We start from the raw sequence: 12,590 nt of genomic DNA, 5'->3' as shown, positions 1-12,590 counted from the left end.
TTTAATCCTTAGTACCAAAAATTTAAAAAATATATAAAAAGGGGGGGGAACCCAGGAAAACAAAAAAGTGTACTTTTTTAAAACAATTTTTTAAACTTTATTATTTATTTATTTATTATTTGTAAGTGGTACTGAGAATGGAACCCAGGGCCTTGCATGCTCTACCGCTGAACCACAACCCCAGCCCCACAACAGGGTCTTTCTAAGTTGCTTAGGGTCTTGCTAAATTGCTGAGGGTAGCTTTGAACTTTCGATCCTCTGCCTCAGCCTCTCGAGTCGCTGGGATTATAGGCCCAGCTAATTCCAGGACATTTCTGCCACTCCCCCCAAAGAAAACTGGTACCATTAAGTGCTCACCTCCCTCCCTCCCTCCTTCCCTCCTTCCCTCCCTCCCTCTTTCCCTCTCTTCCTCCCCTGGCAACTGTTAATTTTTCTGTTTCGGTGGATTTGCCAATTGATTCTGGATACTTCCTAGGGATGGAGTCTGCCATATGTGTCATTTTGTGTCTGGCTTCGTTCACGCAGCAGCATGTTTTGGAAGTTCATCCACGAGGTAGCTGTGCCAGGATTTCATGGAAAAAAAATACATATATATATATATATATATATAAATACCCCACAGCCTGGGTGAGCCACTTGCCCTCAGTGCATCTGTTGATGGACACTGGGTTGTTCCGGAGCTTTGGGCGTTTTGAATCCTGCAGGGCAAGTGTGAGACATCATGACACCACCGCTGGGCACCCGTAGGGTGCACCCTACCCCGTCTGTTCTCAAGCCAGTGGGGTAAGTAGCAGCATTGCCAGTAAGGATGCTGAGGCTGGGGGACTCCGATACCTGGGCTTTGGCCACACTCCTGTTCCTGCTGCTTCTCTGAGTGACGACTTTTCCAGCAGCATTTTCCTTTGCTCTTTTATAGGCTGCGGAGACCAGACAGTGAAGCCTTGCCAACTTGGGAACACAAATATTTGCCAGTCAAGAAAATATTCTTCCGTCAATCAAAACCCAGACTAGCTGGCACACAATTGCCCTCCAGAAGCCGTAGGCAGATTCTATTTTGGCAGGATCCAGGTGGCCTGCAGCTTCCCCTCCTCCTGAACACCCCCAGGCTCCTTGTCTTCCTACTTCATTTTGAAGCCGAGGAGACTGAAACTCAGAGCGTCATGATTTAGCACTGAGTGAGCTGTTATTTATTTTCTTGGAGAGCATTTGTCTTGATACATGACCGAATGAAGGTAACACATAGTTAACTCTCTGGGTCTGCAAAGGACAACTTCCAATGCTGATGAACAAGAGGCAGAGCTTCCAGGCCATGCTAGAGAGTAAAACTTGTCAATGGCCTTACCTCACCTTCCCACTACCCCACCACGTGGGGCAGGTTTCAGGGAGTCAGAGAGCAGGGCACTGAGTTAGCTGGGGTGGGGCAGCTTTCCTACAGGATCCGGAACCCTGAAATCCACATCCTCTGAGTTTTTTCTCAGGATCTAATGATCAGGATTTCAAATTCAATTAGATTCCAGTCCTCTGCCTGCCCTCACCAGTTCTAGGGTAACTTCTTTACCTCCCTGTAAACTTTCCTGGCTTATGACTACCTTTCCAAAATCACCACGGGCCTGGCCCAGTTCAGCTTTGCTTCCTCACCCAGGATTCCTGAGTCACAGGCTCATCCAGAGATTCTGACAGGCCAGGGTGCTAACCAGCACTGTTGATTCAGCAATGTGCACGGTATAGAAGGCACAGAAGGCATGGGGTATGCATGGGCTGGCACAGCAGGTAGGTCTGCATGGAAAACACGTTCACAAACGGGTCCCCTCCTAAGTCTCACCTGGTGCTTGCTAACTGCTGATTCTGAGCCTCTTCCCTTTCCAGCGCCAGAATTGAACAGGTGTGGGGTGGGGTGGCAGGATCTGCATCTCTTTATAGGTTTTTAACTAATGTGTAGAGAGAGGGCATCAGAGTAGGAAATGGAAGGAAAAATCCCTTCCTCCATTTTGGTGCCCACACAGTATCCAGGAGCTCTGAGCCTAATACGGCCAAACAAATGCAGCTGCTCTTGGCCTTGTTCGGAAGCCAGTGCAGATGCCGTCTCCAGGACACTCAAAGTGTGGGCAGGCAGGCGCCTGGGGCAGGCGCAGGGACACAAAACTGGCGCCAGCTGCAGGACGACCCCAAAGTACCAGGTGCACAGCACCAGAGGGGCGCGGGGCAAGAGGTAGAGAGAGCACGGAGGGACCCGCAAGGTGGGGGGGCGTGGAGGGACTCGGGGAGGGGCAAGGGGGCGTGAAGGGGAGCTGTGACGGGCGAGGGACCCGGGGCGTGGGGAGCGAGGGGGCGTGGGGGGGGCGTGGGGAGGGCGTGGGGGGCGTGGGGAGCGAGGGGGCGTGGGGAGCGAGGGGGCGTGGGGGGGCGTGGGGAGCGAGGGGGCGTGGGGAGCGAGGGGGCGTGGGGGGGCGTGGGGAGCGAGGGGGCGTGGGGAGCGAGGGGGCGTGGGGAGCGAGGGGGCGTGGGGAGGGAGGGGGCGTGGGGGGCGAGGGGGCGTGGGGGGCGAGGGGGCGTGGGGGGCGAGGGGGGCGAGGGAGGCGAGGGGGGCGTGGGGTCGGCGAGGGGGGCGTGGGGGGCGAGGGGGCGTGGGGAGCGAGGGGGCGTGGTGGGGCGTGGAGGCGAGGGGGCGTGGGCGGCGTGGGGGGCGAGGGGCTCGTGAGCCGGGGGAAACGCGAAGAGGGTGAGGGGGCGTGGAGGGGGCGGGGCGGCGCGCAGCCTCCCTCACTTCCATTGGCTGCCGCTCAGCCTCGCTCACTCCTATTGGCTGTCTTAATCCGTCTTCCGGTGTGGGCGGGCCTGCGCTGTGGCGGGAAAGCGGCGCCGGCGTCTCCGGCGTCTCCGGCTTCTGGAAGCCGAGCTGCCTGAGGAAGCGAGTGCCGGGCGGCCGCTGGCATGGACGCTGCGGAAGTGGAGTTTCTGGCCGAGAAGGAGCTGGTGACCATCATCCCCAACTTCAGCCTGGACAAGATCTATCTCATCGGGGTGAGGCCTCGGGCGCGGGGCGGCGGGGCGGGCGGCGGGCCCCGTGCTGCGGCGCGCGCTCACGGCCTTTGCCTGCAGGGGGACCTGGGCCCGTTCAGCCCCGGCCTGCCGGTGGCCGTGCCCCTGTGGCTGGCGGTGAACCTGAAGCAGAGGCAGAAGTGCCGGCTGCTGCCCGCCGAGTGGATGGACGTAGGTAAGGCCGGGCGGAGGGGTGCACGCCCTGGAGGGCCGCCTCGGGCTGCCGCGGGGGGCGGCCTTCCTGAGGGAACCGACGTGGGTGAGGGTGACGGTCGCCGCCCCGTGGGTGTGGCGCCGCCGGAGGACTCAGGTGCCCGGGCGCCAGGCAGAGACCACTCCTCCTTTGGGGGCGCGGGGGGCCACCCAGCGCGCCCCGGCCCTGTTTTGTGTTTGGAGACGGGGTCGCGCCGAGCCGCTCACGCCTCGCTGTTGCGGAGGCTGGCTCGGAGGTCGCCGTCCTCCTGCCTCAGCCTCCCCAGCCGAGCTGCGGGGACACCGGGTGGCCCATGGCTAGAGACCCCTGTGGTGGGCTCCACCTATGTGACCCGTGCTGCCCGCCTGGGTTTGGGAGGTGATGGGATTCCTTTTGGGGATTATGAAAAAGTTCCCAACTGGACTGAAGTAGCGGTGGCCTGGCTCCGGAGATGCTAAACCCACTGCTTTACACAGCGAATCGCGTGGTGGGTTGATTATGCCTCGATAAAGATGTGAGAAAGAGCCAAGAGGCCACCGCCTTGGGGTGCACACCTGTAATCCCAGTACCTTGGGAGGCTGAGGCAGGAGGATCCCAAGTTCAAAGCCAGCCTCGGCAACCAGCTGAGACCCTGTCTCAAGGCTGGGGATGGGGCTCGGTGGTTAAGCACCCTGGATTCCATCCCCAGTGCCAAAAAGAAACCAAAGAGCCCGGTGTGTCTGTAATTCCAGTCAGGAGGCTGAGGCAGGAAGATCACAAGTTCAAGGCCATCAGGGCAATTTAGCAAGACCATGTCCCAACGGAATAAAAAGGGCTGGGCTGTAGCTCAGTATACAGCACTTGCTTGACATGGCCAAGGCCCCGGGCTCCATCTTGGTGCTCCAAACAGAAGTGAGGGCACATCACGTTTGCAGGCAGTCCTGAGCACTCATGATCTCGCTCTATCAGATGTGAGCAGCTGCGTCAAGTAGAAAATCACCCTCACTGTTTTTGCTGGGGAGGGGTGTGGCATGCATGTTTCTACAGTGAAGAGCCCTGAGTGATTCTGACTCTCCCCTCCCCCTGGGGTACCTGGCGTACCTGCCTCCTGCAGGCAAGGACGCCTTCAGCCAGCCACATCACTTACTTTAGGGAAGACTGCTGCTTGGGGGGGTCCCCCTTGCTCCTTGTCTAAAGGGGCGGGTGGCTCTGGCAGTGGGGATCCCTAGTCCCTCTACTCTGAGGGCCTCTGGTGGGAGCCCCTGCAGGCCTGACTCCAGTAGGGACCTGTCTAGGCTCCTAGTTCACCATCAGCCTCTGGGGGCTTGGACCTGTTGTGACCCAAGGTGCAGGACCACAGTGAAGGTGTGGAGAGAGCGTCTGAGCTTTCACACAGCAGGCTGCACTGTGGTGAGAAGCTGTATCTCCAGCCAGTCAGCCCCTCTGAGAGCCGCGGCCTCCTGGCTGTGCTAGGGATTCTCCTGCTTGTTCTGGGGTCTCTCATATATGGAATCCTCCAGGATCTCATCTTGTCTCTGGCTTCTTGTATTCCTGGGTGTTTCTGTGGCTCACCTCTGTCGCTGCCTGCGTTGTGCCTCAGTTTCATTCTTGAGTGTGGCTCCTTGTCTGGGCAGGCTGGGTGCTCATCTATTCTACTGGTGGGTGTTTGAGTGGTTTCTTGGCTTTATTCTGAATAAAGCTGCTATGAATGTTCTTGTCCAAGTCTTCTTGTGATTATATGTTTTTATTTTTCTCGGGCAAATAAATGCTTGGGAGTGGTAGACTTGCTGGGTCATAGTACGGATGAGGCTTGAGTTTGTAAGAAACAGCCAGCTGTTCTCTGAAGTGCTTGAGCCATTATTCCTTCCAGGAATGTTCCTATTTTTCCATGCCCTAGCCAGAAGTTTGGTATTGTCTATCTTTTTGATTTGTTGGAGAGTTTGAGCAGAGAGATCTCATAATCTGTTTCTTTTTTTTGGTGGTGCTGGGGATCGAGCCCAGAGTGTTGTTCATGTGAGGCAAGCACTCTGCCAACTGAGCTATGTCCTCAGCCCCTCATAATCTGATTCAGATGGAAAAGAAAAAGAAGGGAAAAAAACAGCCTTGCATGCATGAGGCCTGGGATTTGATCCCTAGGTATGGGGGGAAAGTGAAAAATAACCACTCCACTGTGTGAGCTGGGAGTAGGGGATGATCCCTGCCAGGGCCAATGGGGGAGGGGCTATGGTTGGTGTGTTCTGAGGGAATAAGCCACAGGATTTGGTGAAGGACTGACTGTTGGGATGAGAGAGCCCCCAGGCTGTGGGCTGGGTTGGAGGAGAAGGTGGAGTTTCCTGAGGTGGGGAGCACGTTTGAGAGGTCTGTGGGCACCAGGAACTGAGGTTTGAACTGGTTATATTGGAGATGTATGTAGATGCCCAGGTGGAAGTTAAATGGCACAGATGGTATCGAATGGGGGCATGTGAGTTTAGGAGGTGGAGTGGAGTTAGGAACTGAGCTTTGTACCCTAGTGTTGAGGGGTCAAGAGGAATAGGCAACAGAGGTGAGGACTGGCTAGTGAGGCCAAAAGCTCAGGGAGAGTGGTGTCCAGAAGCTACATGGTCAACACTAGAGGAGGACGACTGACCGATCAGGTGCAGACACTGAGAAGTAGCGTTGGGTTTGGCTGAGTGGAGGTGGAGGCCTTGGGGAGTTGCACTGGTAGAGGGGCAAGAAGTGAACGGGGGAATACTAAAGAGAGGGGCAGACGGCTGGAAGCTTGGTGCTAAAATGAATTGATAGATGGAGAAGGATTTGGGTCAGGGGAGGTTTTCTCTGTGACTTGATCATTTGGGATGATCAAGCAGGGAGGGAGAAGACAATCCTCGAGAACAGCGTACAGAGAGTTCTTACGCAGTGAGAGGACCAGGGTACACCGGGAAGGCTAGCCCTGCAGAGAGGACACAGCAGGGAGGCTGGGGAGTGGGGTACAGGCCTAGTTGGCAAGGTGTCCAGTGAGAGTTACAAGGAGCTGGCTGTAAGGAGAGAGGGCAAGTGCACCAGGACCCCCAAAGGATAGGGATGTGTAAGCTTCTTAGCCTTGTCCCTGCAGCCAGGACTGGGCTTTCAGGCCCGTAGGAAAGGGAAGGCCAAGGGAGTAGTGGAAATGTCTGAGGGTAGTGCTAATGCTGGGTGAGATCAAGCATGGTGGTGGGTTCTAGATGCTGGGCTTTAAGCCCCTGTTGGACATTGTGCCCTCTGCCTTATTGGGTACCTTTAAGCCTCTCTAGCATATCATAACCCCTTGCTCCAGGCTGGAGTGCCTTTAAGCCCCCTAGAATATCATACTGTCAGCAAAATTTATAAGTTGTAGTTTATATCATACTGTAGTTTACAAGTTGCTTGCTCTCTTATGAACCAGACTTGGTTGTATACATAGATCTCTTAAATCTCTGATCACTTATTACATCAAAGGTAAGATAGTTCTTTCCCTATAAAAAGAACTTCCAGTTTGGACATATTCTTTAAGCCAAAAGGATGACAACAAAAACCTTCCTGAGAGAATTTCTTCCAAGGAGAAGGCCTTGATACAAATATCATTCCAGAAAGTTTTCCTTAGGAATTTGCTACTTGATCAAATAGGTAGTAATGTCAGTACTTGGGAAGTTTGGAAATTGAAATGAACCTTGGCTATAGTGACGGTGACATGTGTTGACATCTACATTTCAGAAAAGTTGGAGAAGATGAGGGATCATGAGCGAAAAGAGGAAACTTTTACCCCTGTGCCTAGCCCTTACTACATGGAACTCACCAAACTCCTGCTCAATCAGTGAGTAGCTCTCCCTGTGACAGCCCCTGCTTGGGTGGACCCCTTGTTCTTCCTCTAGCCCCACTCTCCCTTTCTTTTATTATCACAGAAAGCACTGGGTTGGTAATCCGGAGGACATCTCTGTGTAGGATTGTGGGGTCTCTGTCTCTCATTTTCCCTTTTTCCCCACCCCCAGGAAATCTCTTGGGCCTTTCATTCTACCTCCTGTTGCTTGACATTGGACCCCACTGTGAGCCACTGTCATCTCCAGCAGAAGCCTTTTTCTGAACTACATGTAGTTTACTTAGTGCAGTGATACCCCTCTTTATTCTGTCTGTGGAGTGTGCGGATCCAGGTTCTTTGTGATTTTCACAGGAGAGGCCAGAGGGCTCACATCTGACTTTGTCCTAAGCTACAGGAAACCACTCATGGTAAAAATATGCTTTATTGCCTACATCCACACGAGCTCCCTGGGGACTTCTAATTTGTTCATGTGGCAGACAAAGTGATCTTTTAAAGATAAAACTGCCATGTGACTCTTCTTTCCAAAATCCTTGATGCCTTCCAATGGGAGGGAAACCTTGGTGCTTTTCCAGAGTTTTATTGTATTTCTGTTTTGTTTTGTGGTGCTGGGGTTGAACCCATGGCGCTCTATACTGAGCTACATCCCCACTCTTTATTTTGAAACAGGGTCTTGCTAAGTTGCCTAAACTGGTTTCAGATTTGCAATCCTTTTGCCTCAGCCTCCCAAGTAACTGGGGTTACAGGCATGTGCCACCATACCCAGCTTTCCAGGGTTTCAGTCCAGAGCCCTGACTGCAGCATTTAAAGCAGTGCACGGCCTGGTGTGGGCTTCTCCTTCCCTCCTTCACAGCTGTTTGCGGTTCTTTCCTCTGCCACTGTAAGTTTTTGGTTCACGTTGGTCTCTTCTGCAGTACTTTTATTTATTTTTTTGAGACGGGGTCTTACTATGTTGCCCTGAACTCCTGTTCTCAAGCGATCCTCTCGCTTGGCCTCTTCTAACACACTGGGTCCTCGTGACTTTGCGTACACTGACCAGGAAGCCTGTCCATTCCCTTGCCCATGTGGCCTGTGGTTCAGTACAATAAGTGTCCCTGCCAGATTAAGTGTGCCTGCTCTCTTGGCAGTTCTGCACTCTGCCAGTGTTGGCCGTAGCTGCAGTTTTCTAATCATTTGCCTGTGCCATTACATTCCCACCCCCATATACCTGTTCTAAATGGCCAGGCACTGACTTGAATGCTGTGTCCCCAGCATGGTGCCTCGTGTGCATGTTTGTCGAATGAGTGAAATCAGCAAAGGGAAGGCAAGTGTGGGTGGTTTTTCCTGGGAGCATAACGTGCAGAAGGTCAAGCTCTTGAAGCTCCTTACTAAGCATGTTTTGGTTGATGAATTCAAGTGCTGAAGTAGAACTACAAACTGGTCTGTGCTACCACCACTACTGACTGCCTGCTGAACTTGTTTGTTTTTTAAAATTTATTCTAATTTGTTATATATGAAAGCAGAATGCATTTCCATTCATAGTACACGTGTAGAACACAATTTTTCATGTCTCTGGTTGTACACAAAGTAGAGTTACACCACTTGTATCTTCATACAGGTACTTGGGGTAATGATGTCCATCTCATTCCATTGTCTTTCCTACCCCGTACTCCATCCCTTCCCCTCCCTCCCCTTTGCCCTATCTAAAGTTCCTCCATTCCTCTCATGCTCCCCAACCCCATTCCTATTATGGATCAACATCTTCATATCAGAGAAAACATTTGGCATTTGTTGTTTTGGGATTGATTTACTTCACTTAGCATAGTATTCTCCAATTCCATCCATTTACCTTGCATATGCTATGATTTTATTCTCTTTTAATGCTGAGTAATATTCCTCTGTGTGTGTATGCATGTGTGTATGTGTGTGTGTATGTGTGTGCGCACACACATACACACACACCATAATTTCTTTATCCATTCATCTACTGAAGGGCACTGTCTGCTGAATTTAAAGGAGAACTTTGGGCATCTAACAGAGACTTGTCCTTAGGTCGATGCCATTCCTTGGGTAGATTCTGAGGAATAGCAAGCTGCCAGGCGTTGCACTAGGCTTGGAGATGGTTATGTGGGCCTCTTCCTGGTTTGGTGGGGGAGGTGTGTGAACCCGTGAACCACCAGTTAAATCACAGCATGGTCAATGCTGTATGAGGTCTCAGAGAAGCCTCTGGGAAGCTCAGGCTCCAGGAAGGGAACTTCCTAGGGCTGGTGGAGGGAGAGGCCCTGAGGCAGGAGCTGTGAAAGGCAGCATGAAGGGGCCTCAGGGAGCAGAGGCATCTGTGTGGAGTGTGAATGTGAACAGCGTGGGGGATGGAAGCAGGATTCTGTGTTGATGGAGAACTCCTGGGGGGGCCGTCCTGGGGGGGAGGTTTCACGAGAGACTGGCTTGGGGGTGGGAGCAATGGCTGGAAGGAGAGAATATACTAGGTATGAGTGAGTATTGTCCAGGTGAAGGGCTTATTCATTTTTTTTTAAATTGTAGATGGACCCAATACCTGTATTTTATTTATTTATTTATGTGCAGTGCTGAGGATTGAACCCAGTGCCTCACTAAGCTCTATGTGCTAGGGAAGCTCCCTACCACTGAGCCACAACACAGCCCCCATTTTTAGTTTTTGAAGTTCCTTATATTGTATGTGTTTTCATCAAAAACCTTATTCTGTAATTCATTTGGCTAAGGGACTGAATTTTACCTTTGTTCTGCAGTTCAGTTGACAAGAACTTAGGGTCCTTTGTTATTTAACCTGCTGTTCAGAGCATAAGATCTGAATGTTTGGGCTCATAAATAAAATTTCACAGCATAGATTTCATACTGTGGATCTGCCGCCCACCAGTGCTGAGCTAACTGTATCATGTAGACACTCTAGCTTATCCTAGAGTGCCTAGTGACGGGCAATATTTGCTTCACCTTTTATTTTCTGGTCTGTCTTTGAAGATTGGTCTAGAGAATGTTCTACAAAGAAAAACTGTTATTGCCTTCGCTGGATTGACTTCTACCCAGTCTCACTGCATGTGGTTACAGTACAACGCTTACGCTAATTTGCCACTTAAGTGATTTTTGTAACTTCTGATTTAACTACAGAGTAGGACAGTCCCTCCTCTGCGGGGCTTTCATGAGGACAGGAGTGCTGTGCAAGGTGCTGAACACAGAGCTAGTGGTTTCCTTCCCTGATTGGTAGTGAGCCTGGATTACTGGGGGGGAGTAGTGATCTGCTCACCACTATACATAAGGAGCCCTTGGAACCAATTCTAGCTGGAAGTTACGCGGCACAAAGCACTGTTGTCCTGTGGCATAGACTGTCTGATTTGGAGCCAGTTAATCCTGGTAACCGCTGTCCAAGGACACTTGGCTGAGGCAGGAGGATGGCAGGTTCAAGGCCAGCCTCAGCAACTTATTGAGAGCTTTTCAAAACCGGTGGAGTTGTATGTAGTTCAGTGGTAAAGCACACCTGGGTTCAATCATCTATACAAAATACAAACAAGGGGCAGCGTTGTGGCTCAGTGGTGGAGCCCTTGGCTAGCATATATGAGGCCCTAGGTTCGATCCTCAGCACTACATAAAAATAAATAAATAAAATAAAGGTATTGTGTCCAACTACAACTAAAAAATAAATATTAAAGAGAACCAGTTCGGTAGCTGAATGTCCTTGGTACCATACTTACTCGTTGAAGTCCTTACATGTTAATAATGGAGACGAAACAAAACAGATTTTCTACATCAGGAATAGTTGGAATACTTTCCTGAATCTAAGCCGTGTTTCAGGTTGCCGTTGTGGGGTTTTGTTTTGGTCAGGCAGGTGCTTACTAACTTCATCCCTTGCCTCCTTTAGTGCTTCAGAGGATATCCCCAAAGCAGATGCGATCCGCACCCTGATCAAGGATCTGTGGGACACGCGCATAGCCAAGCTCCGGGTGTCTGCTGATAGCTTTGTACGGCAGCAGGAGGCACATGCCAAGGTAGGTCCTGCTCCCTTTTGCTGTCTTCCCCCTGGAGCTGGTGGGCTCTGCCCCAGAGTTTTTTTATGCCCCTGGAGAAGCTCAACCCAGTGTCCTACTTGCTCAGGCTGTTGCAAGATAGGAGATTACTAGCCATGCTGGGGGTGCTCAGTGGTAGGGCACTTGCCTGTTCCGCCCTGGTATCTAAATGAAGCTACTAGAGAATCTCTTCACTACATACAATTGGCTGATGCCCTGGGTGTGATTTTCAGCACCACAAAAACCAAACAAAAAAACCCCCATTGGTTTGTTCTTAGTATTTTAGCTTTTATTCAAAATCAAAACTCCTTGGCCAACTGGGTCTGTTTTCTCTTGTTGCAGCTGGATAACTTGACTTTGATGGAGATCAATACCAGCGGGGCCTTTCTCACTCAAGCACTCCATCATATGCACAAGCTCCGTACAAACCTCCTGCCTTCTGAGAGTGCCCCATCTCAGGACTTTTAGAGGAAGGCCTGTGGTTGGCAAGGTCTAGCCTGTCTGGCAGCAAACTGCTGGGTGGAGGCTGGTGACATGATGGAGGTACTTGTGTATCTGGAGTTCTGGAAACATTTTTAAATGTCTGAACAATGCTTGAACAGGTGCCGGGACTGGATCTGTAACATTGGTGAGAAGCAAATTTGTGATTAGTTCTCAAAACTGAACACCCCTGAGCTGGGCATGGCGGTGCATGTCTGCGATTCCAGCAATTTGGGAGACTGAGGCAGGCAAATTGTAAATTCCAGGCCAGCCTCATCAATTTAATGAGGCACTGAGCAATTTGGTGAGACCCTGTCTCAAAATCAAAAATAAAAAGGACTGTAGCTCAGTGGTAAAGCACCTTTGGGTTCAATCCCCAGTACCAAAAACAAAACTTGCCTGAACATTCAGTCAATCCCCAACTAGTTTTAGAAACCAGTTTTTCTTTTGAGGGGAAAAGAAAAAAGTATTAGGCAACCAAGTCCTCCCTGTTGCCAGAGCCTTGGATTTTCTGCATGAAACTGTCACCCGTGGTTGTGTTCAGTGACTGTGTAGATGAGGCTGGGGGCGTTTTCCCTCTTGATCCCCATTTCTTGAACTAAATTTAGATCTCCTAGAGGTTGTTCACGGAGGACGATGGTGTGGGTGACTGGAAACGCTGGCCAGTGTTTGTCTTCTAAGCTACAAATTATAATAAAAACACCGTCAGCCAGAATCTGACTTTGCTGGGTTCTTGTCCTGTGGCCGAGATGATCTGATACTGACAGGTGTGAGGCAGTTGACTGGAAACTTCAGACCAGCGTTCTGGACGATTGGGGAAAAACCTGTCCCAATGCATTAAGTGAGGCTGAAGACTGCTGGGAGGGAAAGGAGCTCTCCTGCTGCTCTTGATGGGTCAGGGAGAGGGCCCTTGGTTGAAGACAGCAGTGGCTCAGGAGATTGATTATCCTCTTCCTAAGAGAAAACCACTTCAGTTTTTGAACTGCAGCATTTTGGAATTGTTGGGCCCCTTAACAGAAATTTCCTTACCTTGGAAGGGAATACCGTTCGTTATCCTGCACCATATAGTAAGTATGTT

At 51.2% G+C, this 12,590-nt stretch overlaps 1 protein-coding gene across 1 annotated transcript; it reads left to right on the top strand.

Moving 5' to 3' along the window:
• Positions 1-2,931: 2,931 nt before the first annotated feature.
• Positions 2,932-11,500, top strand: Gins2 (GINS complex subunit 2). Its single transcript, XM_026401931.1, has 5 exons — positions 2,932-3,021; positions 3,100-3,214; positions 6,920-7,019; positions 10,888-11,014; positions 11,375-11,500. The coding sequence occupies exons 1-5, from the start codon at positions 2,932-2,934 to the stop codon at positions 11,498-11,500; spliced, it is 558 nt and encodes a 185-aa protein (XP_026257716.1).
• The last annotated feature ends 1,090 nt before the right edge of the window (positions 11,501-12,590 follow it).

The sequence above is a fragment of the Urocitellus parryii genome, chromosome 15 (assembly GCF_045843805.1).
Source record: "Urocitellus parryii isolate mUroPar1 chromosome 15, mUroPar1.hap1, whole genome shotgun sequence".
NCBI classification, from domain to species: Eukaryota; Metazoa; Chordata; class Mammalia; order Rodentia; family Sciuridae; genus Urocitellus; species Urocitellus parryii.
Note: the sequence above shows the minus strand (reverse complement) of the source record. Positions and strands in the feature narration are given on the sequence as shown.

Coding starts and splice junctions, on each gene's coding strand:
- Gins2 (XM_026401931.1), top strand. CDS start 2,932: ATGGACGCTGCGGAAGTGGAGTTTCTGGCCGAGAAGGAGCTGGTGACC. Junction 3,215..6,919: donor CGCCGAGTGGATGGACGTAG/GTAAGGCCGGGC, acceptor TCTACATTTCAG/AAAAGTTGGAGAAGATGAGG. Junction 7,020..10,887: donor ACCAAACTCCTGCTCAATCA/GTGAGTAGCTCT, acceptor TGCCTCCTTTAG/TGCTTCAGAGGATATCCCCA.